Below are 23,563 nucleotides of genomic sequence, written 5' to 3' on the forward strand. Positions count from 1 at the left end.
ACCATCATGACATGAGGAGATCCCCAATGTATGCCCTATCTGTGCTCACAGCACTGGGGCTGGGCTGGAACACTCTCCAGCCTCCTGGTTATTATCAAGGATTAACCCAGATGTACTCTTTTGAGCCTTAAATGACATCTTTTCTTTCTCAGGTAAAAAGATCAAGAAGAAAACAAGTCCCAAATTCTTCTTGTTATAGATCTGCTGGTCAATAGTTCCCCATTTCCACTGTTTCAGCTGATAAACCCTGTTCACTACACTGTGTTCTTCATTGATTTTTCTCAACACGCATGTGGCAGAGCTTGAAGCACTCTCCCTGTGCAGTGGGTGTTTGCCAGCTCCCACAGTGTGGGTGGCCAAGGGCAGGCTGTGTGAGCAGCCCATGCATAAAGGTTTTCCTGAGGATGACTGATACACAACAGTGGTGCTGGCCACTGGATTCCCTGGGGGCTTCGGGACTTAGGTGTGCTGGGCAGGACATTCTCTCTGCCACAAGAGTCCTGCTTACCTGCTTGCAAAAAGCTTCTTTTTTTTCCTTTTTTCCTTCAACATAAAGACTCCAAGTCTATTTTTTTCCCTTTAGTGTGCAAACTGTTTCATATCTCTACTCATCCTTCCCTTTCATCTCTGTGCTTTTCTTTGCAGACTCACAGAATGGTTTGGGTTGGAAGGGGCCTTTAAAAAAATCATCATATCCATGGGCAGGGACATCTTTTACTAGATAAGATCTCCCTCCAACCTGGCCTTGAACACTTCCACAGATGGAAGTGTTCACAACTTCCCCAGTGCTCCAGTGTCTCACCACTCTCATGGTGTAAAATTTCTCTTGTCCAATCTAAACCTACCTACACTCTTTACATTGAAAAGCATTGCCCCATGCCACTACAGACTGTGGTAAAAAGTCTCTCTGTCTTTGAATGAAGGATTTATTCCATAATCCAAAATGTCCTTTTCATTAGCACTGTGAATCTCATTCATTCATCTCATTAATTAGAAATTCACAGATTTCTGCCCTCACCCAGGCACAGGGGGAAGACCACAACTGCAGTCGATCTGAAATAAAACCTTTGGAGAAAATAAGAAAAAAAATTAAGACCAGAGATCTTGGAAGGAGTTCAGGACAGCAAAAGAAACAAGGCAGCAAACTTGTTTTAGGTACTTTAGGTACTATGAATTTACCTGTCCTGGAGTTGCACTGGGTGGGCTGGGTTATTAAATGCTGACTCAGATTTATCAGCATTCTTACAAGTAGGATTTTGAGTGAAGCATCCTGAGTTCATTTCCTATTGACAGGATTGTTATTAACTGGGAGCTTGCTAACAGCTTCAGTCCAAGAGCCATGGTGTTTGAACTTGTGAAAAATCCTAGTGAAGTGTTTTCCATTCGTAACTTTTTGCCTGTATTTTCCTTTCCCTTACAAACCTTCACATGCATTGCTTCTGCCTCAGTTATGTTCCTCTTCCGAAAGTGCTCAGCGAATAAGTGAACCAATGAAAAATTATCCAACAATTTATTTAGTGTTCAAAGTATAAAGCAGGGGAGTTAATGTAAAACTCAGTGCTGTAGGAAACTGCCTGGACACTCTGACTCTCAGCTTTACACCTTGAACCATGTGATCTACTCAGATATTCAGAATTAATAAACTCATTTATAACATTCATGCTCCTGGTGAATGAGCTGTAGACTAAATATTATTTTAATAATATGGTGAATTAAATTTGAATAATTATAAGAATAATTTGTGCTAATCATAGAACGTTCATGAATAGAAAGAAGTGGAGTTGACAATTTATTCACTGCAAGTTAGTTGCCTTGCTCTACTGCTAATTAAGTTCAAGTCTTTGAATAAGTAGTTCTAAGTTGTTTCATTACATGGCAAAGTGCAGCTCTGATCTGACAGGGATGCCTGAGCCACAGCATGTGACAGAGGTTCATCATCTGACAGTGCAAGCTCTAGTGTGCTTCCTCCTCTCTGCCTGAGTACTGTAATGCACAGCAGGTATTTTATTAAAAATGCAAATGACCTTCCAATTATGTGATTGGAAGAAGAGGGAGGAGATTTACAATGCATGGCTCTTGGTGGTTTGAGGGGGGGAGGAAAATCTTACTTTTATTTCCCAGTTTGCAGTTGGTTAGATAATGGAAATTAGTCCTGTCTTCTTTTTTGCATAATTAAGGGGAATCAGGGGATTTTTTTTTTTTTTTTTTTTTTCCTGAGGGTCTTATTTTTTCTTTCTTTTACTGTTTCTTTTGCTTACTTTTGTTTTAAGGATGATCTTGCATATTCTCAACTGGCATTTACTGGTTTAATTTTTGGGATGTCTCTGACAAGCCTCTCCCATTCACAGGCAGGGAGCCCAGTAGTTATTAATGCTATATCATATTTCCCTCCAGTTAAATCCCTATTCCTTGCAGCTTGCCCTTAGAGCCTTCTAGAGGTGAGTTATTTTACCCATCCAGCATTTTTTTCAGAATACCAGAAAAATCCTTTTCGAGACACGTTTTCTGTGGCTCTGGTCCTGTCAACATTCTTACTGATAATGTAGATTTCTTTGCTCAATGTCATAAATGTGCTTAGACACACAATAAAATGCAAGTTCCCATTTATACAAGGAGCCAATTCAATCTTTGTGACAAAATATTACCTCAAATCAGGCTGACTTTTGAGCCCAGATTATTTTTTTTTTCTTTTTATGATGCATTATTCTTAAAAGATCTTGTTTCTAGCTTACCTGTAGAACTCCTGACTGTTTTGGTCTGTCAGAAGTCCAGTTCAGGTTTGCTGCATCCAAGTTGCAGATTGGATCCTCACCAGTCTGACACACTCAAAATGTTTCTGTGGGTGGAAGGAGCAGAGCTGCTGGCAAAACCTTCCAGCTGGTTTTCTTAACCAAATTAAACTTTTGTCATTCTCATAAAAAATCACAGGAACAGGGCTGTGGACACTTTATGGTCAAATATGCAGCTCTAAGTACATGGCCACCTCCTTTTCTCTGATCTTTGCTCACTTCCCTGTTGCCCCTCTGCATTTCAAGGTGGAGGGTTTCAACCTGGCCAGGGTGACTTCAGGGTGTCATTGCACCCTCCCCTCTCCCTCCCCAAATCCTTTGCTGCAAGGATTTGCAGTCCTTTGCATCAACTGATATTGATGTTAATGGTTTCTTCCTCCTCACTCCAGGATGGATGGGGTCACTTTGGCATGTGTGCTGCCATGCTCTGCACCTTACTCGCTAATCCTCTGCCATACAGGAATTTAAGTGGTGTGGGTTTATAAATATGCTGGCTGGTGGCTCATTATTACCCTTCAAACTGCTTTTGGCCAAGCTGCACAAGGCTGATGAGAGGAGGGCTATTGCTCCTGAGGGGTTTGTAGCACAGGGACTACAGGGATCACCCTGCACCCTGGCTCTTGTGCCAGAAATTGTTCATTTTACACACAGTGGTGCCTTGGTATTTACAGGAGTGGACACAAGAGGCTTGAGCCCCAGAGGAACGTTTCTCCTAAGATCCAGCCCCCAACACGCACCACACAGCATTTATTCCCCATTCTGCCTTCACAAAGCCACTGAAGCCTTCCAGCAGCCAATTACAAAGAGAGCAGTGGCAGGAGGGTGAGGCAGGGTGTGGAATGAGGCTGGTGGGCAGCTGGGCACACACACCTCCACCTCCGCTCCAGCAGTCCTGGTCAAACCTCCCCCGTCCGAGGAGAGCGTTTCTGACAGCACAACCCACTGTGGAAACCTACCACTGTTCTCTCAACCTCTGGCCATGGTTTTTTAACATTTTTGGTTTTCTCTGTTGTCTTTTTACATTTTAAAGTTCCATTAATATTGACTCTCCTGGGTCTCCCTGTATATTTTAGAACTGGTGTTCCAGTGTATGTGTCTGTGGACAAGCATGCATGTATGCAGGGGGCAGGGACAGAAGCAGAGGGGTCTCCTTTTTCTCACTGCCTCCACATCTTATCAAAGAGATATATGTAATAAAAAATTCTTTCTAGTTGGTGTTTTTGTTGTTTGCTTGTTTTTTTTCTCTCTGAAGCCCAGAAGAATTTTAAAACTGTCAGTTAATAAATAAAAACCTGGTCAAATGGAGGCAGCTTTGTTAAAAATTACCCCAAAAATAAGTTTTTGGGCTTTTTTTTTGTTTCTGGAATCTCACGTCCTGTTTGTCTCAAGGTTGCATCTCTTTCATGGAAGTTCTTAAACTGCATTTGAATGAACTGACTTGTACTTAAGAGGATGTATGTTTGGCAATGCTTTTACTTTTTGAAGGACATATTTTTTAATAGATGCTTTTAAGACACTGAAGGCTTACAGCTGTTTTCTAAGAATTTTGCTATGAAAATAAATTGTTAAGATAGACTTTTTGCAGAGTGGATCAGGCAAGTGAAACCAAGACGCATGCATCAAAACCTCAGCCTCTCTTGAACTCGAAACTTTGGATATTTTTGATGGAGTCAATAAATCTTTACCTTATGATGGTAGGATTTTATTTATTTTTTTTTTTTTAATGGTGGAGATGAGGCTGAAGGAAAACACAGTTGAAGGATATGGAAAGATAATCTATAAGGGCATATCTGTAAGGGGAGAAAAACACACGTAAAGCAACAGCCTGATTTCTACTGTGAGAAAATAGCTTAACCCTCATCTGACATTTTTAATTGAGCCCCAAAGCACCCCTGTGCAACACTGTTTTCTGAGTTAAGGCAGAAGAGCTTCCTCACACGAGGTGGTGCACATGAGCAGTTGTCTGCAGCAATTGCTGAGCAGTAAATTCAAATGCAGCCTTACCTTGCACAAATTCCCCCGTGTAGGCAGCCCCCAGATAACTGGAAGGGACCATGGAATTCACTTGAAAGCTGAGCACACCACTGCTGATGCAGGCTGCCATGAGAGTATTCTAATGATATCTGTGCCTATGAAAACAGCATTGAAGGGATTTAATTTTGGGATTGCTGCTGGCAAGAAGAGCATACATTGCAATTAATATCTTTCAAGCAACTGTGTATGTTTATAACGTATCCTGTCATCAAATCATGGGAGTAATCTGGTAATAGTGCCCCAGAGGAGACCATCAGTGAAAATTCAGAACTAGATTGAGTTCTGAGGCTATTAAGTCTAGAAATGATATAGGGGACAGGTGAAGTATTCTCAGAGTAATGCCATCACGCCTTCTCAATGCTTTCTTCTGTAGCAAGAGATTAGCTACTGTGCAATAATTGATAAAGTTGATTATGTCAAGGCATGTTTCCTGAATAAGGATTAGGCACAGACAATTCAAAGACTGATGGATGGGGAGTTTCCCTAGAAATGAAATTAAGAGCTGTCACCACAAGGAGCACATGCAGCGGCTCGTGACTCGCATTCCCCATCACCAAACTGTGTCTGGGCTGATGGCTGTGCCTTAGGAAGCTCTGCACTGGTTTGGACAGGCTGTCAGCCAGGAGGAAACACACCTTCCTGCACAGCCCTTACTGGAATAAGCCCAGGACCACTCTTGTGTATTGTGGCTCCGTGAAAGACTTCAGTAGTCTTAAGCTTTCCCTTATTTCTAGAAACATTTAAACTAAGCTGCCTAGAACTCCATCCTAGAACTGTCAAACTCCCTCTTGCAATGAATCCTGGACACTTACCCTTACCTTCCACTCTTCATGTCCATATATCTCCTCTAAAATAATACTAAAGCTGCGTATGTTTGCTTGTATGTGTTTATTTTTCTTTGTGTATATGCATATACATACCCAAATGTATTTATCGTTTTTTTTCTGTTCAGTGTGAATTTTTTAATCTGTAGGGATGGTTATTTCCAATATGTGGTAATTTCCTTCTGCTTTCTCACATTCTAATGAAGCTCTTGAGAGAAGGGAATGGCACACAAGCTTAAGTAAAGTAGAACATTTTATTATTTCAGTACCTCTGGTGATAGATATTGAAAATTAATTAACCTCTTATTCACCCATGCCAGGAATTGAATTCCACAGAGATGTATGTGTGTGTGATGCATGTTTTGGGACTGCAGACAACTCCAGTTCTCTGTATATCTGCAGGTAGGAAGAAATGCGAAGAAATTAAAATTTTATGTAATAAACAAGATGTTTTGATAAAATGACTACATAATTAGTGAATATTTCTGAAGTCGTATCAGTGAAAACAGCCAACAAAACTTGAGATTTGGAAAGTCTGGTATCCTCTTTTAAACCATGAATTCTCTAAAGTAAAGAACACATTTTTCATTCCTTTCAAGATTTTGGAAATGATAAATTAAGAATTCCTCTGTCTTACACATGTCCCCATGGTTAGTATCTATCTTTTCTCCTGAATGTAAAAGTATGAACCCAATGTTTAAAACCTTTCACAGTTTTGTCAGCACTGCATGGGAGTGATGACTATGTAGTTATGCTTTACAGAACTGGATCTTTGTGTTTCATGTAAAGCTGTGGAAAATGTACACTGATTTTGTACCATCTTTTTTTTTTTTTTTAAGGACAGTTATCTCTTTTTGTTCATGCTGTGATCAATGATTGTCACTTATTAATACATCCAGTTGCTTAACTTGAAACAGGAAAATGTCTTAGAACAGGAAAAAAAAAATCCAGGAAGTAAAAACCCCACAGAAGCCTTCTATTGATAGTTATAAAAATGACATACTGTTTTCCCTCTCACAACTGAAATGAAATGCTGCCTCCACACTGAGACTTTGAATGCTGATCTTCAGCTGTGAGCATTTTCTCAGCTAAATTATAAACCCTTGAAAGCAGGATATATGTTAAAAAGGTGGAAAGCTCTTTAATTTTTTGTCATGCAAACACTGCTGTACTAAAACACGCAACCCTATTAAATTCAGGGGTGGTTGTAACTACAAAAGATAAGAATAATACCAGTGATTTAACCTGTGTTGCACTGTTTCCATCAAAGCTTACCAGCAGAATTTTGCCTGAGAGGCACTGGGGCAGAGGAGATAAAGAAATGACTGCATTGTGAGTGTGAAAAGAGCTGCTGTAATGCTGCCTGCAGAGGGTTGCTGGGTGCTTGAAGTGGGGCACAGGTAGGGGATGTGTCCAGTTCCTTTTTGCTTTAAGAAATGCCTGTGTGTCTGGAGGGAGTTGTCTGAGGACACCTGACAGCCAGACCACTCCTGCTGGTGCCAGGGAATAATTTCTGCTGGTACCTGGCTCCCAGGGTAGCCAAGTGACATGAACCCTTGGCATCCACATCATCCAGCAGCAGAGACCTGTCCTGTGCTACTCACAGGGTGAAGACGTATTTCTTGTTGCTTGTTTTGAACCAGTCACTTGCTGATTTTCTTCCCTTTTTTTTTTTATCTCTTCTGTCCAGCTCTTGCACTAAAAGAGACAGTGAAAAATTGTTCTCTGTTCATCTTCTCTAAAGACCCATCAGCTTAGTACACCTCAGCTATGTTCAGCTGTAGTCTACTTTACCCTGTAACTCAAGTACATACAAAATGTCCTGCTGGGTCAGAACAATGGTGCATCAAGCCAAGGATTATTTCTCCTGGAAATGGCAAAAGGAGATGATAGGGAGAGCAATGAACCTGGACACTTTCTGAGATCCATTTTCTCATCTTACCACAGCACCTGCAAGCACTGTAATAAAAATGCTAGAGGTTAAATTCTGCCCCATTCATTTTTAGCATCTGTTTACGGACTTGACTTACATTAATTTGTCTAACTGTTCTAAACCAGCTGATAAACATCTGCCTCCATAAACTCCTTGTGCAGAAAAATCCAGATGCAGGTAGCCCACTGGCTGAAGAAATATTTCTTCTTGTCTTTTAAATCAATTGTCCATCATATACCAAGTTGTTGTATTACCAGGTTTGGTAACTAATTTATTATACTTATGCAGCTTGTTTACTCCTTCAGGCTTTTCAAGACTCAGTCCTATCTCCCATGAGCCTTCTCCTCTATAAAGTGAAGCATCCCAGCTCTCTGGGTGAGCTCCAGCCTCCTGATTGTTTCCAGTTGCTCTTCTGTATCTCCACAGCATCCTCCTAGAGGCCAGCACTGCCCACAGCCCTTCAGCATCAACACACCACAGGCTCCTGTGGCAGCAGAGCCAGCCCCCCTGATTTGCTCCCAGCACACAGGGGGAAGCCCAGAACTGGGTTGGCTCTTTTTGTCCACTGTACATTTAGAGGATGATTTTGGAAAACTGTCAGGGATGGTGCCAGGACGCTGTTCCTGGAGCTGTACCTGCCTGTTGGGCTCAGCCCCTCTCTAGCATGGTTTAGTGATTAGTCTGTAGTGCTGTGCTCCTTTGGTTGGTGTGCATCCCCTGGGCAATCTCTTATTCCTTCTCAGGTTTAAAGGACTTGCATGCTCATTCACCCTCCCCATACTTTACCTTGAAGATTCTTCTGTAGTCATTCTTTACATGGAAGCCATTTCTCCTTAGCTTTCAATCATTTCTGTTCTTGCTATTCCTGCTTTATCTTTTTTAGTGATAGAGGAAGCAAAACAGCCCACAGTATTCAAAGTGTGAACACCTGAAGACTTTAATAATACCATAATGATATTTTGTATGTTGCTCTCTATTTCTGTCATAGTAATGGCCAGCATTTGATTTGCTTTTTGACAGCTTCTAAGATGGAGTTGGTATTTTCATAGACCTTTTTATAACTCCAGGATCTCTTTCCTGAGTGGTAATAACTAGTTCGGAGCTCATGCTGAGTACGTAAATTTGAGATTTCTTTCCCCCCACATATTCTCAATATTGAATTTCATCTGTCTTTTTTATTGCCCAGTTGACACTCGGAGGCTCTTGTGCATCTCTCTGCAGCCAACTTTCATTTTCATTTCCCTGAATACCTTAGCACTATTAGGAAACCTGGGAGTCGCCTTCATTTTCTAGATCCATGCAATGATAATCAGCATACCTTATATGTTGACCAGTCCTGGCTCTGACCTGTGATGCACATTTGAGAAAGCTGAATGGTTTTGGCAATTCTGTCTTTTAATGATTTGATTGTTTGTGAAAGTGCATCTCTTACCCTATGACATCTTTGTTTCTCTAAGTTCTTTAATGAGGCAGGATTGAGAATTCTTTAAATTGCATAAACCAGGTTTCCCTTGACTGTGTGTGCACTGATTCGTTCAAAGAACCCTACCAGAGAGATGATATGTGATTGCTCCTGTAAAATACATTTCTCCATTAACTCAAATCTGTTCCTGTTAATTCAGTTCTTACTGCAATTTCTGAAAATTAGACTGGTATCATAATTAGACATATTGGGTTTTAGTTCTAGAAGAGGTTTTTAAAAAATGGGCATTGCATTAGGTGGTTTTTACCCAGCTGATGCTGAAACAGCTTTACATAGTAACTGAAGTACTTATTTAGTTATCTGATGAATTTTATACTTGAAACATGTATCACCATCATTAAATCACTCTAAGTGTATTTGTATATTTTGGCTTAAAAATATTTCTTTTAATTGTAGTGGCATCTGCGTTCTGGTCAAGTACATCCTTTTGAGAAGTTTTATATGGATATATTTATCAAACAGGGAAAATAAATAAATGGAGTGATTAAAGAGTGACAGAGTGCTTTCATCTGAAATATTTTTTCCAGGTTTTAAAGAGGAAGGAAGAAGTCATATTTGTGCTGCATTAGTAGTGAATAAATCAGGTGTTTATGCACAGGCCATTAAAAATGTTTCACAGTGACTGGAAGTTCTGGCTGGGGCTGATGGTTCTAACCCAAGATTAATAGAAGGCTTGTGCCTTTAAAAAGAAATGAGTATAGGCCAGGCAAATTACCACCAAGCACCTAAACTAATATTAAATAAATCTAGTCATCTGCAGCTGTCATAAAGCCTGCAGAGGTTGTGATCAATACTTTGTTCTCTGAATCCTTGTGTTGATGTTGTCCTCCATATGGGATATGTTGCTCTATCTTCCATGGACTGATGAATTTTAGATAATTTTCAAATTAGCCCACTTTCTCTAATGTTAATATATCATCTAATTGTACTTAAATAACAAGCATTAGCCAAGACTTATTGCATAAAAATAGTCTGAGGTGCATTTTACCCCTGTGAAAGTAGGTGCTCAAGCTGTATGTTAGTGGATCTGTAACAGAGACTGCAAAAAATTCTGTTTTTCATATTAGTAACCCAGCTGTTCTGTTCTGATCTAAATTATATTTTCAAACTTACATCAAGTGCTTTTAAGGAAGCAGTTGTTTACCTAAAACACACAATCCCTTTGGACTTTTGTCAACCCACAGGTCTAATGTGTTAAGCATTTGCATATGTGCTGCATAAGCAACTAACAGGCTAAAAAAAGCCCTCTAAACAACCAACCTGTAATTGGTGCATTGAGGAAATTAAATATTTTTAAGCAATTCAGATTTGAAATAATTCCTTAGAGAATAGACTTTTTAGGTTTAAAACTACTACTTGGACCTTCTCTCTGTCATTATAAGAAAGTGACTTTGATTGCTGTTGCTTATCATTCAAGCTTCAAAAAAACATTAGTAATTTTTTCCATCATCTGTTCTTTTCTCTGTTATAAAAGACACACTCAAAATCACTGAGTTCAGTAAGTTTTACAGATTTTACTGCCATCAGAGTGTGTATCTTCACTGGAATGAGTGTATTTAGTAAGATTAAAATCATCAGGGAGCAAGGGAGCACTATATGGTTCATCTTCTATTACTTCAGTCTGTGATTTCTTTCCCGTGCTCAGTTCAGATTCACAGGTAAATTCAGCTGGCAGAGGTTCCATGCCAACAGACAGATTAGTGAGTAGCTGGAAGTGGTGATTTCCCAGTCTTCTAAAAGTCCATGCCTTCAGGTGGAATGTATGTGTGTCTCCAGAAAAGCTACATGAATTTTAATGTAATGTATGCAGTGATAATGGCTCCTACAAATTTCAGTCTGTAATCAGAGTGACTTGGAGCTCTGAACCATCATTTTGATCTCCTTTTCTGTACTCTGAGTACTAATTTATTAGCTGTGGAACTATTTAGAAAAATCTGAAAAAAAAGAAAAAAAGCATGAGTCACTTTGTACTTATCTCTGAAATAAATTACCTAATTAAGATCTATTTATTTTTAGTGAGATTTTGCCATTCCATTATCTTGCTGAATAGGATGTGTAGCTTTCCCAGTAAAAACTTATAAATTTTCAAGAATTTTTCATTTTTTTTCTCTACTAGATAGGTTAAAATTATGCTTGTCAACCTAAAGGTCAGGCACTACCTAAACTACTTGACAAAGCCTGTTATTTAAACAAAGTACTTCAGTTTACCAGTGTAATTCATCAGGAACTGAGTATCACATATTTTGGGTGATAATAAGATGGAAAACATTACAGACAGACAGATGGATAGATACACCAGTCTTTTGAAAAGACACAGAGTACCTGCTGTTGCCAAAATAGACATGAAGTGTGCCTCTTGTATTTACCAGTAGATAGAGATATTATAGCAAGAGGAAAGACTTCAAATGCAGAAAGAAAACAGAATTTTTTTCAGGTTTTGAATTATATTTTCCTCATATGTTAGAAGTAATAATCGAACATTGCTCTAAGGAAATATACTTAGCAGATCTTTGGTGTTACTGATCTAATCACATTAAAATATTATGAGCACTGTGCATATTAATTATCTAAGCTCCTTAATCTTACAGTGCTGTGGACTCTATGTATTTGAATTTACCTAAGAGTGGACAAATTTCTTTTGGTCCTGATGAATAATCTGGTTCTGGACATGTACTAGTAACCTTGCCAGAATACAAGAAAGAAAAACATCAATATGATTAAATTTAAGAAGGAATTTCCTGATCAAACCAGGTTCTTCCATAGGATAATAATCTTGAGCACTTTTTCAAAAATTATTTATGCTTCTACAGTCAATTGCATCCTTTTAGTGGGAAAAAAAAATGTCCAAGTGATACCATTACTCAGAATTTATTGGCAGTTACTTGTAAGTCAGTCTCACCCTGGCTTTGTGCCCTCCTAATCAGTGTTGGCCAGTTTGGCTGGGAATTGGTCTGCAGCACTAATTGTATCCAGTATGTCTTTTGCTTTAAGTAAAATGTCTTTGGTTTTATTTTCTGTAGGTTTATTTTTACATTCACTTAGCACATTTTTCTGTTTAGAAACCTATTTTTTAATCACAGTTCACTTGCAGCAGCATCATTTTGCAATCATCTTGCCATTTGCAATGTCATCTCTGCAGGCTTGCATTAACTTCAGTTTGCCATCATCTTGATGTACTCACCTGCATTTAGACCTGCACAGAAATAATTTAACATTCATCCTGGTGTGTGCAGTAATGTTTCATTAGACTTGAACTAACAGAATTTTGTCATCATAATTTGGTGTCATAATAGCCCAGTCTTCACAGATTTAATGTGACAGTCTTTTGCCACTGTAACTTAGGCTTTCAGCAATTGTCATCCAGGGAGGCTTAGGATTAAATCAGTGTAATTAAAACACAGCCCCTTAATAGTCCTGTACTTTAAACAGTTTGTCACCTCTCTCAAACAATAATTAAGCAGACTAGCAGCACTTGTTTGGCTTGTGTTGTTTTTTATGTGGGAAAGGGGGAAAAAAAGGGAAAATTGGACAATGAGTGACTGGCAGAACTGTTAATAAAATTTAGGTTTCCAGATTGTCACTGTGTATTCCTGTATCCATCAGGCTGCTCTCCTTTCACAACACAATTTTTTTGTGTATGAGATGCATGCAAACTTGAACTCCGTATGACTGGTTATATTATCTAGCCTGTAAATCTTATGTCAGAGAGTTACAGAAATACAGAGATGAAAGGCACTTAGATTTCTTCTGCTGAAGGGTTGAGATAGATCAAACACACTTTGTTATCCTTGAAAAATTTGTTGTAAGTTTTCCTTACAAGCTTCAGCTTAAAAGGACTTGATGACCTCTGTGTGTATATGTTTTCATATGTGTAAGTAACTTGATACTCCCACAGTTTTCTCCTTATATCAAATCTAAGTCGATTTCACCCAAATTATGTCCCTTTCCTTGGAATACGTGAAAAATAACGAGGTGTTGGTGTGTCTAGATGCTGAAAGGCAGCAGCTATGTACTTTGTCTTTTCCTTCCAGACTAAATATGTGAAGTTCCCTCGGTCTTTCTCTGCAAAGAGAACCTCCTGTTTGGATATTTGTGATTCTAAGTGCTTTGCAATTTCTCTGTGGCTTTCATAAAGTGTTGTGTCAAAGCTGGACACAGCTGAAATGCTGGCTGGAGCAGAGTAAAGCCTGGCGAGTTCGTGATGGGGCGACTGGGGTAGTGCAGGCGGCTGGCGCTCAAGTTGTGTTTCCCTAAAGAAAACTGTGTTTATGTGAGCAGCCAGCACATTTGCTCTGCAAAGTGACCTTGAGTTGTCTTTGGCAGAGCTGATGCAGCTTCCCTGCAGACCTGGGTGAATTCTCTGTCTCGTACGTATGGATTGTTGACTCTGATTCATAATTACCTCCTATTGATATTCTTTGCAATCAGCTTGGCATTTTTTCCTCTGCTCCTTACATATTGTGTTTGCTTTTGTTTTTTAAATACCTGCTTCCCTTCTAGACTAAATTTGTTTTTGTTTGCAGTTGTTTGTTTTCAACCAGAGAAACTTTTCTTAGTAATGACATGTAGGCCTAAACAGTGTTTTCAAACATCTTCCAATTATCGTTCACATTTCTCTGTTTAACTTCTTTCTTCTCACTGATGAGGTTTTATAATTGTCTTTAACTTTGTGAAATCAGGTCCTCTTAAAAGAAGTATTAAATATGCACATGCATACATTCCTATTGCCACTACTTGTCTGTGAGTGCACTTGCTCTGTCTGTGACATGCATGCATGCAAATGCGTGTGTGTATAAAAATTGGTTAACATTTCACCATTTAGGTGTGATGCAAGTAATCAAGTTGTTACCAGCTGCATGTAAACATTGTAGAGGCTGGGATTCCTTCCTTGGTGACTCAGAATAGAGTTTTCCCTTGGGTGAGTTGTAATGGCAGTAAGAATTGGGTGAATTTCACATGTTTTGGACCCACCCTGAGAAAATAACTGCACCAAGGAGTTTTCTGCCCAACCAGGGGACCTCCTGTGCTGTGTCTCACTACTGGTCTGGGGGCTCAGATTTTCTTCCTGTGGACACTGAGAAGACAGGGACAAGAGGGACACTCTGACCTTGGCCTTTCATGGTCTGAACACACAACCAAGGGCAAACCAACAAAACGAATCCAGAGAAAGATGCCCCCCTGCCAAGGCAGGAACCTGTTTTAGGTACTCAGACACTTTACAGATCATTTTCAGGATCCTTTCTGTAGCTTATGTGGGATGCTCCTGGTGATTGGAGTGAGTTACATGCTTAAATCTAGAGAAAGAAATACTAGTTAATAGTTCCCTTCTGGTCATATCAGCCTCTCTGGAATGATTAAGACCAACATTTTATAGATATAAATGAGTAATTCTAATTCCTCTTTATTACTTTGATTCCTACTTTGTATATATCAGTAATTAAAATCTTCTTTCTCTTCTCTTCTTTGTACTCTTAATAGTAGTTTTATATAATTTGTTATCCTTTTTTACACTTTCCTTTGGGTGGCTCAGTATATCTTCTGAGTAGTCTGGTCCAACTGACCCCAGTAAAGACTGATTTCATTTCTGCTGGGCTGAAAATGTCTGAAAGTTGGAGAATTGACAGGGTTTGAGAATAAAGATATACAAAGCATGGACATGCTTTCCTGCTAAGCCTGCTTGGGACCTCGACCAAAGGCAGATCCACTCGGTGAAATGGATTGTTGTTCTTTAGCTGGAGCTCTCCAGGATGGATAGTGATTGTTTTCTGAGAGTTACTTTTTATGTTGAACTAGCACCAAGTGAGCCCACCCTTCTTTTTACTAGAGGCTCTGCAAAAAAGATTAACCCCTATTTCCCAGCGGCCAGGACATGAGGCAGAGAGCTTTCCTGGGGAGAGCACAAACAGCAGGGAACCAATATGTTGGTTCATGTGCTAGAGCATGTTTTCAAGCAGAAGTGTTTCATGGTATAAAATGAATACATACATACATACATATATATATATATATATGTATATGTGTATGTATATATATTTATATATATTTATATATATATATATAAATATATATATATATATTTTATCCACCTTGCATATGAGAGGGCTTTGTATTGTATCATTGTATTGACTACTGATTTTATGACTATAAACTTATATTAATATATTTTACTTTGGAAGCTAAAAGCTACTACTTCTTTCAGAGATAAGAGCAAGGTTTTTGGGTTTTTTTTTTGATTTGAAGTTTTTTCGTCTTTTATTTTCTGTTCGACAGATCAAATAAACAAGAAAAAGAACCGTTTTGCAACCTGTATTAAATCCTCTATGATTTATTCCTTTTTGAAGTAAAAATAGGCTATGAAACAAAAGAGAGAAGTTTTTCAGTGGCTCACATTGGAAAGATTCTTTTCTTTTTTTCCTTGTTGATTTCACAGGAAAATCAGAAGCTGCCTGTTTACTTCTGTGGTGATAAAGCTGTCGAAGATGTTTTTTCTTTTCCCTCTGATGCTGACATGCAAGTGGTTTGTGTTTGTTTTGTTTTTCTTTTCATGACAGGAAGTGAATAATAAAAAGAATCAGAGCCAATATACCACCAGGGCAGAAACCCACGCTGCACATTAGTGCTTGAAAGAATCCCATCCCAGTTCTCCCTGCACATCAGTCCCATAGTCCCTGGAGCTCAGCACTTCTTCCCACACAGATAGATGTGATAGATTTGCAAATACTGGCAAGAGCACAGAGACATCTTGTTATGGGCTTAATGGCTGAACCGAGCAACAGGCTCGGACTGCCTTGATTTTTTTATTTTTTTAGGTCAGCATTGGCAGTGATTTAAAAACAGGGTGGAATAAAAGTTGAAATGCTTTCTGCAATCATAATCAAAATATCATCTGTCTTAGGTTTATGCTGTAAGCGCTCTGCCTGATGTTGAGTTGTACTGGCAAACAACATGTGCCACTGGGATGTTTAAAAAGTCATAAGAGGTTTGTAAATCAGTTCTGTGCAGCATGCTACCTATTTGTTATTTTCTTGTTTTATCTGTTAACAGGAGAGGAGATAGATGCTACAAATGACAATATGGTGTGCTTTGCTTTGTTGGGGGTTTGTGAGGTGCTTGTGTCCTAGTAAATTACAGCGAGATGGTAGATTTGTTACTCTGTGGAGGTTGTTAACATGAAGTTGTTTGATTTATTTATGTTGAATTGGGGACCTCTCCTCCCATATCAATTATGTCAAAAACATCATTTTCCAGTTGTGTTCTTTTATTTTTCCCTGACAGAGAAGTCCTGAATTTTAATGCAGCCCTTTATTATGGTACAGAAGAGCTAGAGAACTGAGAACTTGGTTCCCATGTCCAGTCTATGGTTTGACCATTGTCCTCAGGTCCTAACCTTCCTCTGGTTTAGCTTACTGAGACAATAAACGTGGCTGCCAACTTTGGAGGTTGAAATCTGTTTCTTTTCTATAGTCATGCTGACATGTGCTGAACCCAATCCCCTAAATGGTTTCTGAACAGGCAGTTTATTGTTGTCCTTGTTTCCACATAGCTGCTGGCCTCCTCGGCGTTTTCTCCAGCTCTGCATTGCTGTCACACTCGTGCTTTAGAAAGGAGATATTTTCAAGTTTATCAATACTTGTGCTTTGAAAGGACTTCTCAAGCAGGGAAATAAACAGCCTCTGTGTAAAACCTTTGTTAATGGGTGGCTGAAAGTCACCCAGGCCATTTCTGTGACGATGACAATTTTCTTTCTTTTAAGCCATTATGGGTTGTGGAAGAGTAAGGCAACATTAAACTATAGCTTACAGCAATCACTAAAAAAAATACCCATTTTTATGATTCCAGATTTTCTACATTTTCCAACTTATCTGTGATTTTGAAGCTTGTTCCTTTCCTGTCCTGCAGCACAGGCACTGTAGTCTCCAAGCACTGAGGTCAGAGCCTGCTACCTGCAGCATGTGGAAGGGAGAGTGAGGCAGGTGGTCCCTGACCACCAGCATTTATTGAGCATAAAGTAATTATCTGACATAAAGCTACAGAGAAGCTTTTCCTTGCTCTCTGTTGTTGAAGATAGAGCAAAAAGACCCTAAAAATAACAAAACCTGGTGTGCAAAGTGCTTCAGGCTATCCCTGCGATCTAAGTGCAGCTAGTGGGCACTAAAAAATACATTTGAAACAACTTCAGTAGCCTGGATGTTTCTCTGGGTTAGGCAGTCACAGCATTCATAGCTGCTGAAAATAGTATTAAGTTTTTAAGAGCCTCTCAATTTCTTTTCAGTCCCCCAAAACCACCACCACCTCCGCCAAAACCAGAAATCCAAACCCAACCAAAATACCCAGTGGGTTTGAACACTCACTTTTGATATTTCTCTCTGTGGCCCAGCAAAGTTTTATTCTTTTCCAATTGACTGGAGGAGCATCAGTAGGAGGAAGGGAGATTGCTTGTAGGCTGTCTGCCCTCCTGTGAATGAAGCAGATGTTCTCTTGAGGCCACCAGAGCTTTGAACTCCCCCAGTGTAAGGAGAGGAAGCAAATACGGATATCCTGCATATGAAAGGTTGTTAAATATGTAAGTTATTGTAAATATTGCCACTAGACACTTTTTTGGGCTATGTTTTAGAATAAAATATGGAGTAGCACTGCATTTCTTGTAAAGCCCGATCCAAATATGCTCTGATGGTCTCAGAGCCATTGTCAGAGAGGATGGATAATCCACATGAATTTTTGTGGATTGTGACTAGACCTGAGTGTGAAACAGACCACAGGTCTCTGTCGAGATGGAGACCCTGTGATCAAATTTAGAAAAATATTTATGCACCTGAAAAGTTTTGTAGAAAATGTTTGTCACCTTGAAATAAAGATAAGCCAGGAGGATCACAGTTCTCCTATCATTTTCCTTCAAGGTAACTTTCACTTGTAGCCTTTAAATATGTTACTGGGCATCAGTTATTGACAGCATGTACTATTAAGGGTGACTTTAGATATTTTAAAACAAAAGATTTGCACAATTTCCTGCATTTTCTCAGTCTCCTTCTCTCTCAAATAATCAAAATGCTGCTGCTGTTACAGTGTGCTCTGCTCTGCTTCAGATTATTTTCTACATCAGTTCATGACTTGCAGTTCCTGTGGGCTGCAAATTAATCCTTAGGAGTCTCTTGGCTTGTTCTGTACATCCAGGTTCTTCAGTGTATTAATTTGACTATCAGTGTAGAAAATGCCAGTGGCTGTAAGGTTCTATTACACACTTCATTTTTGTGTTTATTTTTCTGTATAATCCAGAAAATTACTTATAAACTTGTAATCAGCACTAGACACATTAAGCTTTAAAACTGAAAAATACCACTTTTCAGGTTTTTAAGGATAGATTAAAAAATGAAAATAAACAGTATTAGAGTGTTTCTTCAAATGACTTTTCAAATGAAACCATTTACATGATTTAATGTGGCCTATCTCTAAAGGCCAATACATACTGTACAAAGTCCATGTTGTAGAAAACAGCCTTATAAAAATGTGGGTTTGGGTGAAGGATGACACAGTCCTTTTCCCAAGTATTGTGTAGATGCCTGTTTTTCCTTCCTGTGTAAGCTAAAGAGTCCTGGCACTGAGTGAGGGGGAGAGCGACAGGCTGGGTCCCACCTGTTTGGGATTTGGGAGTGAAGGGATGTTCCCACTGTTAGGAAGAGAAATAGGCAGCTTGTGTACACTCCTTCCTGTGCTTCCTCTGCATCTCCTGGGCTGTGTGCAGCATTAGTACTGCATGGTTTTGTAGGGAGTGGAAAAGGTCAGTTGTAAGTCAATATATTTTTTTTTTTTTTTCTGTTTAAGCAGCTACTGACTTACCACAACTTGCGTTAGCATTTGCACATTTAGTTTGGTGACAACACTATTTTAGTGTTTGTTTATTTTTTCCCCCTGCTCAGGAGGGAGGCTGAAATCCCAAAAGCCAGGGAGGGTTGTTGCTCCTCTCCCAGAAAAGGAGGAACCTGTCCCAAGGGATGGGCCGGGGGTCATTTGCTGGGAAGAAATCGAGTTTGTTTCATAGGGCTCTCCGGGGATCTGCACAAAGGGAGCAGTAAATCTCTGCACCCCTCTTTGCAGCCTGAATGCTCCTCGGGAAGCTGCAGCACATAATTTAAATCCACTGCCCATGCCACCCTGGAAGCACAGCCTTATATGTCGAGTGCATGGGCTGTCCTATTATGGGAAATCAACTTTGTTTTGAGGGGGAAGCACAGAGAGCATTGCTTCTGCGCAGGTCCTGGAATTTGAAACATTTAGGGGCCTCCAAAGAGCCCTGGCATTAGTTCCCATGCCGGCTGGGTGGAAGTGAGGATCCCTGCCTCTCCCTGCCCGGGAGCCAGCCCTGCCAGCATCCCACCCTGGGCACCTCTGCCCTGCCAGCATCCCACCCTGGGCACCTCTGCCCTGCCAGCATCCCACCCTGGGCACCTCTGCCCTCCCCTCCGCTCGGCTGCGGGGCTCCTGCCGGGACACATCTGGACAAGCCAGCAAAAACTACCGCAGCAGCAAAGTTGGGATATACTTTGCCAAGAAATATTTTGCTGTTGTTTTCTTTTTCCTCTGTTTTGTGGAGAGATTTCATGTCTGCTCACATGCTTTGGTATGAGGAAGTGGAAGATGATTGTAAGTATGAACAGACTGACATAATTTATCACAATATTCACTTTGACAGCGCAGTGTAGTGCTGCACAGCCCACTAACAGCATGCATTTTTAAATGTTTATTTTCCAAGTCTAAAGGAGGATAGCACCTGAGGGGGGAAATAAAGTGATTTTTTTTTTGTCTCTAATAGGGGGCTAATATCCTTTCCATTATATATAAAAGAAGTCATCCTGAAACAGAACCCAGCTCTCCTTTGAAGAAAAATAACACATTTCTTTCTGAAGTTCAACAGTTATTAAAGCATGGGGTTAAAAAATAGAGAATTGAGGAGACACACCAATACACTTGAAAAAAAATAGCGTCATTATTCTAACAATTTGGCAACACATCAAAGGAGTAATCAGTTTCTTTGAACTTTAATGGCATATGCAGTTTCATTGCCTAATATTAACTTACAGAGTAAGAGAGCTCTTCTCTGGTTGCTGAACTGTCTGGTGTCAGCTGAACGAGGGGGTGTCAGCTTAGCTCGAAGCAAGCAGCAGCTGAGCTCTCCCATGTGCTTCCCAGAAAAAAAATACACCAAAAAAACCAGGCATCCTTTTCCAGACTTGCACTTGTTTGTTGGTTAAAAACGAACCTTTATGTGCAATAAGAAGAAAAACAGAGGATGCCAAGAGCAGGAGACTGAAGAGAGCCAAGAATGAAAGAATGACAGAGAGTTTTCAAATCCATCTACCATGCTCCCAGATGATCTTTCTTCTTCCTCCCCCACCCAGGCTCTCAGAACAGATTGTGCCAGTGAAAAAATAAGTGTCAGTGTTGTCTGGACATAATCTGTGGTCTCTGCCCCCTGTTTTATAATCTATTTTGGCTCTTCCACTTTCAATTTAGTCCTTTACAATAATAGAATTTCTGTTTTTCTCATAAAAGGCAAGGAAATACATACATGCTGTCATTTATCCCCATAGCATGTAATGGACTGCATGGTCCATGTGATGAATACAGTCTCAAATAAGATTAATTTTTTTGTTTAACAGGAAGAAAGCTTAAAACAGAAAATTTCAAGGTGCAGGTATGGTCTTATGCCATATTTGCTTTCCCTTTTTGCAAGATGAACTCAAACTTTATTTTTTGTGTAATAAATAAAAAATTAATCAGCTATCAATTTTCCAGAGAGTTTTGTACTACCACAAGAGCTCCTTTGGTGATAACACCTTTTACTTATTGGACACAGTCTAGAAGTTCAAGTAAGGTAGAACAGGGAGATCATCATTATCACAGACTGGATAATTATGAGAAAGTTTTCTTGACTTCTGAAAATGTTGGAGATGAAATTGGGTGGAACAGATGTCTTGGGTTTCTCCCAAGAGGCTTTAGTCCTGGATAGCAAGAGGATTCTTTGGAGAGAAATAAGGAGAATTTGTTTTCTTTGCTTTTCTATATACTCCTTTTCCAAGGGAATCCCAGTATCAGCCCAGATTTCTTGTCCTCAGCCTTGGGGAAGAGATGGTGCTGCATGGAAAGTTGGGCAGGTGCTTGCTAAGTAAGGGGGAAAAATATTTGCTGCATAGTTCAAAAATTGTAATTTCACTCTGGAAATGTAGAAGGTTAGTAGATGAAAGAAACAAATAAAAAAAAATAGTTGTGATAGAGGTTTTGTAAAATATGAATAGAAACCAGAGTTGCAGGTAGCAGATGAATAGCATTCATGACAAGAGCTATTAAATCACTTGTATGTATTATGTATGTAACTGTGTCCGTATCTAAAATTATGTTATGTAACTGTGTCCGTATCTAAAATGAAAGGGTGATGTCCTGGCATTTCTTGGGAGTTATTTAGCTGAATAGATTTCCTCAGCTGTTTCCTCACTCTTTTAAAGAGCATGACATTTTTCTTTATATAATTTTCTATAATATTTTATTTATTAAAATAAATAAGGGGTGTTATAAAATATTGTTTATATTTTATATAAAAAACAATTATTTTATTTCAGTAAAAATGGAAAAACCTGTATCTGCACTTTGTGACAAGGTGTGCCCAAAATAATGTTCCCAAATTTGTCCACTGCCTCCATTCAGGACATGTCACATCTCCTACTTGTTGCCTGTGCTTCCTTTGCTTCTCTTGCTATGTCGAATGAAAACTTTTTGCTCTTAGAGGTGACAGTGGTCACTTACACCTTTGTACTGTTTTTTAAATCCATCCTTTCTATTTTCTTGATGGCCTCTCTTCAACCCTTCATCAACCCCTGCACTCACCTCTTCCCTTTTGTATTCTGTTCTCCCCTGTGCCACAGCAGTAAAGACGGGTTCTTCATTCCCTGATTCATCTCACTTTAGCTGAGAATGACCTTTGTGAAAATACAAAGGTATTTATTCATTGCCAAGGGCTTTACTTTCTTTCCTGAGCTGTTCAGTGTTTACTTCTTCCTGAGTCAGACTGGAAACTCCTTGGGGCAGCGGCTGTCTCTTCCTCCATTTCTGCAGAGTCTTTGACAATGACACCTAAATAATAAAGTGGTGGGGAAATGAGATATCATAAATTTCATTTTGTTTTAATTAAGATGAGATTACTGGGAACTTCATTTCAGAAGCCAGTCTCCCTAGGGGATTCAGTATCATACGCTGTATTTCTTCCTTCTAGCAGATATAATCCTCTTTCTGTGTCCTTATTTTGACATGGAACCAAATTCTGCTTGCAGTCACACACAAGCATCCTCTTTCTCTGCTTGGATTTGCACAAAATAGTGACTAAAAATAGAATTAATCATCCAGCATGGAAAAGAAATTAATCCTGCCTGAAAGTTGGTGGCCACAAGGGGTCTCTTAGAGGATGTACTGCACCAGGGGTCCATCCAGGTTCACACCCCAGCTCAGATCAGGGATTTCTGAAGTGAATTCCCAGATGTCAGATTCACTGCTTATGACTGTGCAGCAGTGCCCAGCCCAGGGGCTGTGTCCTGCATCCCTTGTGGAGGAAGCTGAACTCAGAGCCCTGCTCTGGCTGTGGCTGTGGGCTCAGGCTCAGTGGGTGCGTGGGGCACCAGGGTCACGCTGAAGCTGCTCCAGAAGGAGCCCTGTGACACACACACACCTTGCTGGGGAATGCTGGCTTGGCAGGCTGCTCCTGCTGGGCCACATGATCTGCTGTGGCCCAAGACAACCCAGGGAGATAGGAGGAGCATGGCAGCAAATTCCTTTGGATCTTGTTTGTAAGGAGAGGACTTGGGAAGTCACACCCGAGCTGGTTCAGGAGGGTGCTCTGTTCTGTCTGCTCCTGCGTGGTGTCTGCTCCTCACCCCTGCTCCTCTGGCTGCCCATGGGCATCACAGCTGCCCACAGATCCTTCCAGCACAGTTACTCATCAGGGAAATGTATTCAAAGAATGGGATTCTAAGAGCATGGTACACACTGTGAAAATTTCAACTTTTTTTTAAAAGGAATTCAATTATGTTATTAATAGAATAATTACTGATAAGATCGTGTTATTTATTGCTGAAAAGGTACAATATTTGTAGAAAAAGGTTAACCATTTGACTAATAATGTGAAATTATACAAACCAAATTTTCAAAGGGGTTAAGTGTTTTTAAATGATCTCCAGAGGAAACAGGATTAGACTCATATATTTTTGTCATGGATTACTGTGAGACAAAATCACATTGAATGGTATTTTGAACCAAGCAGCCTCAATTTGAAAGAGCTGACTTGTTGATTTTCACAGTACATTTTCAATTAAATGTTACCCCAAAGCTTAATTATCATTTAGGAGGATAACCATTGTACTGTGTTATAGCTAACTGCTGGATAAAGACTTCTCAATAAATTCAGTGGAACTTTGTAACATCACATTGCTGTCGCAGGGGATGCACTTGTGTGTATCAC

At 39.7% G+C, this 23,563-nt stretch overlaps 1 protein-coding gene across 21 annotated transcripts in view; it reads left to right on the plus strand.

The window, feature by feature from the left end:
* DMD (dystrophin) overlaps positions 1–23,563 on the plus strand; it is a 1,136,032-nt gene that overhangs the window by 151,310 nt on the left and 961,159 nt on the right. For 2 of the 21 annotated variants that reach the window (XM_086879795.1, XM_086879802.1), the window contains exon 1: positions 19,270–19,701. The exons of 17 other annotated variants lie outside the window; for them this stretch is intronic. In XM_086879795.1, the coding sequence (XP_086735921.1) occupies positions 19,659–19,701 (43 nt within the window). In that variant the 5' untranslated portion in view covers positions 19,270–19,658. Of the gene's footprint in view, positions 1–19,269; positions 19,702–23,563 lie in introns of those variants that run through there. 2 more of the 21 variants (XM_086879784.1, XM_086879799.1) reach the window with 1 other exon arrangement.

The sequence above is a fragment of the Cyanistes caeruleus genome, chromosome 3 (genome assembly GCF_971803275.1).
Source record: "Cyanistes caeruleus chromosome 3, bCyaCae1.hap1.1, whole genome shotgun sequence".
Lineage (NCBI taxonomy): Eukaryota > Metazoa > Chordata > Aves > Passeriformes > Paridae > Cyanistes > Cyanistes caeruleus.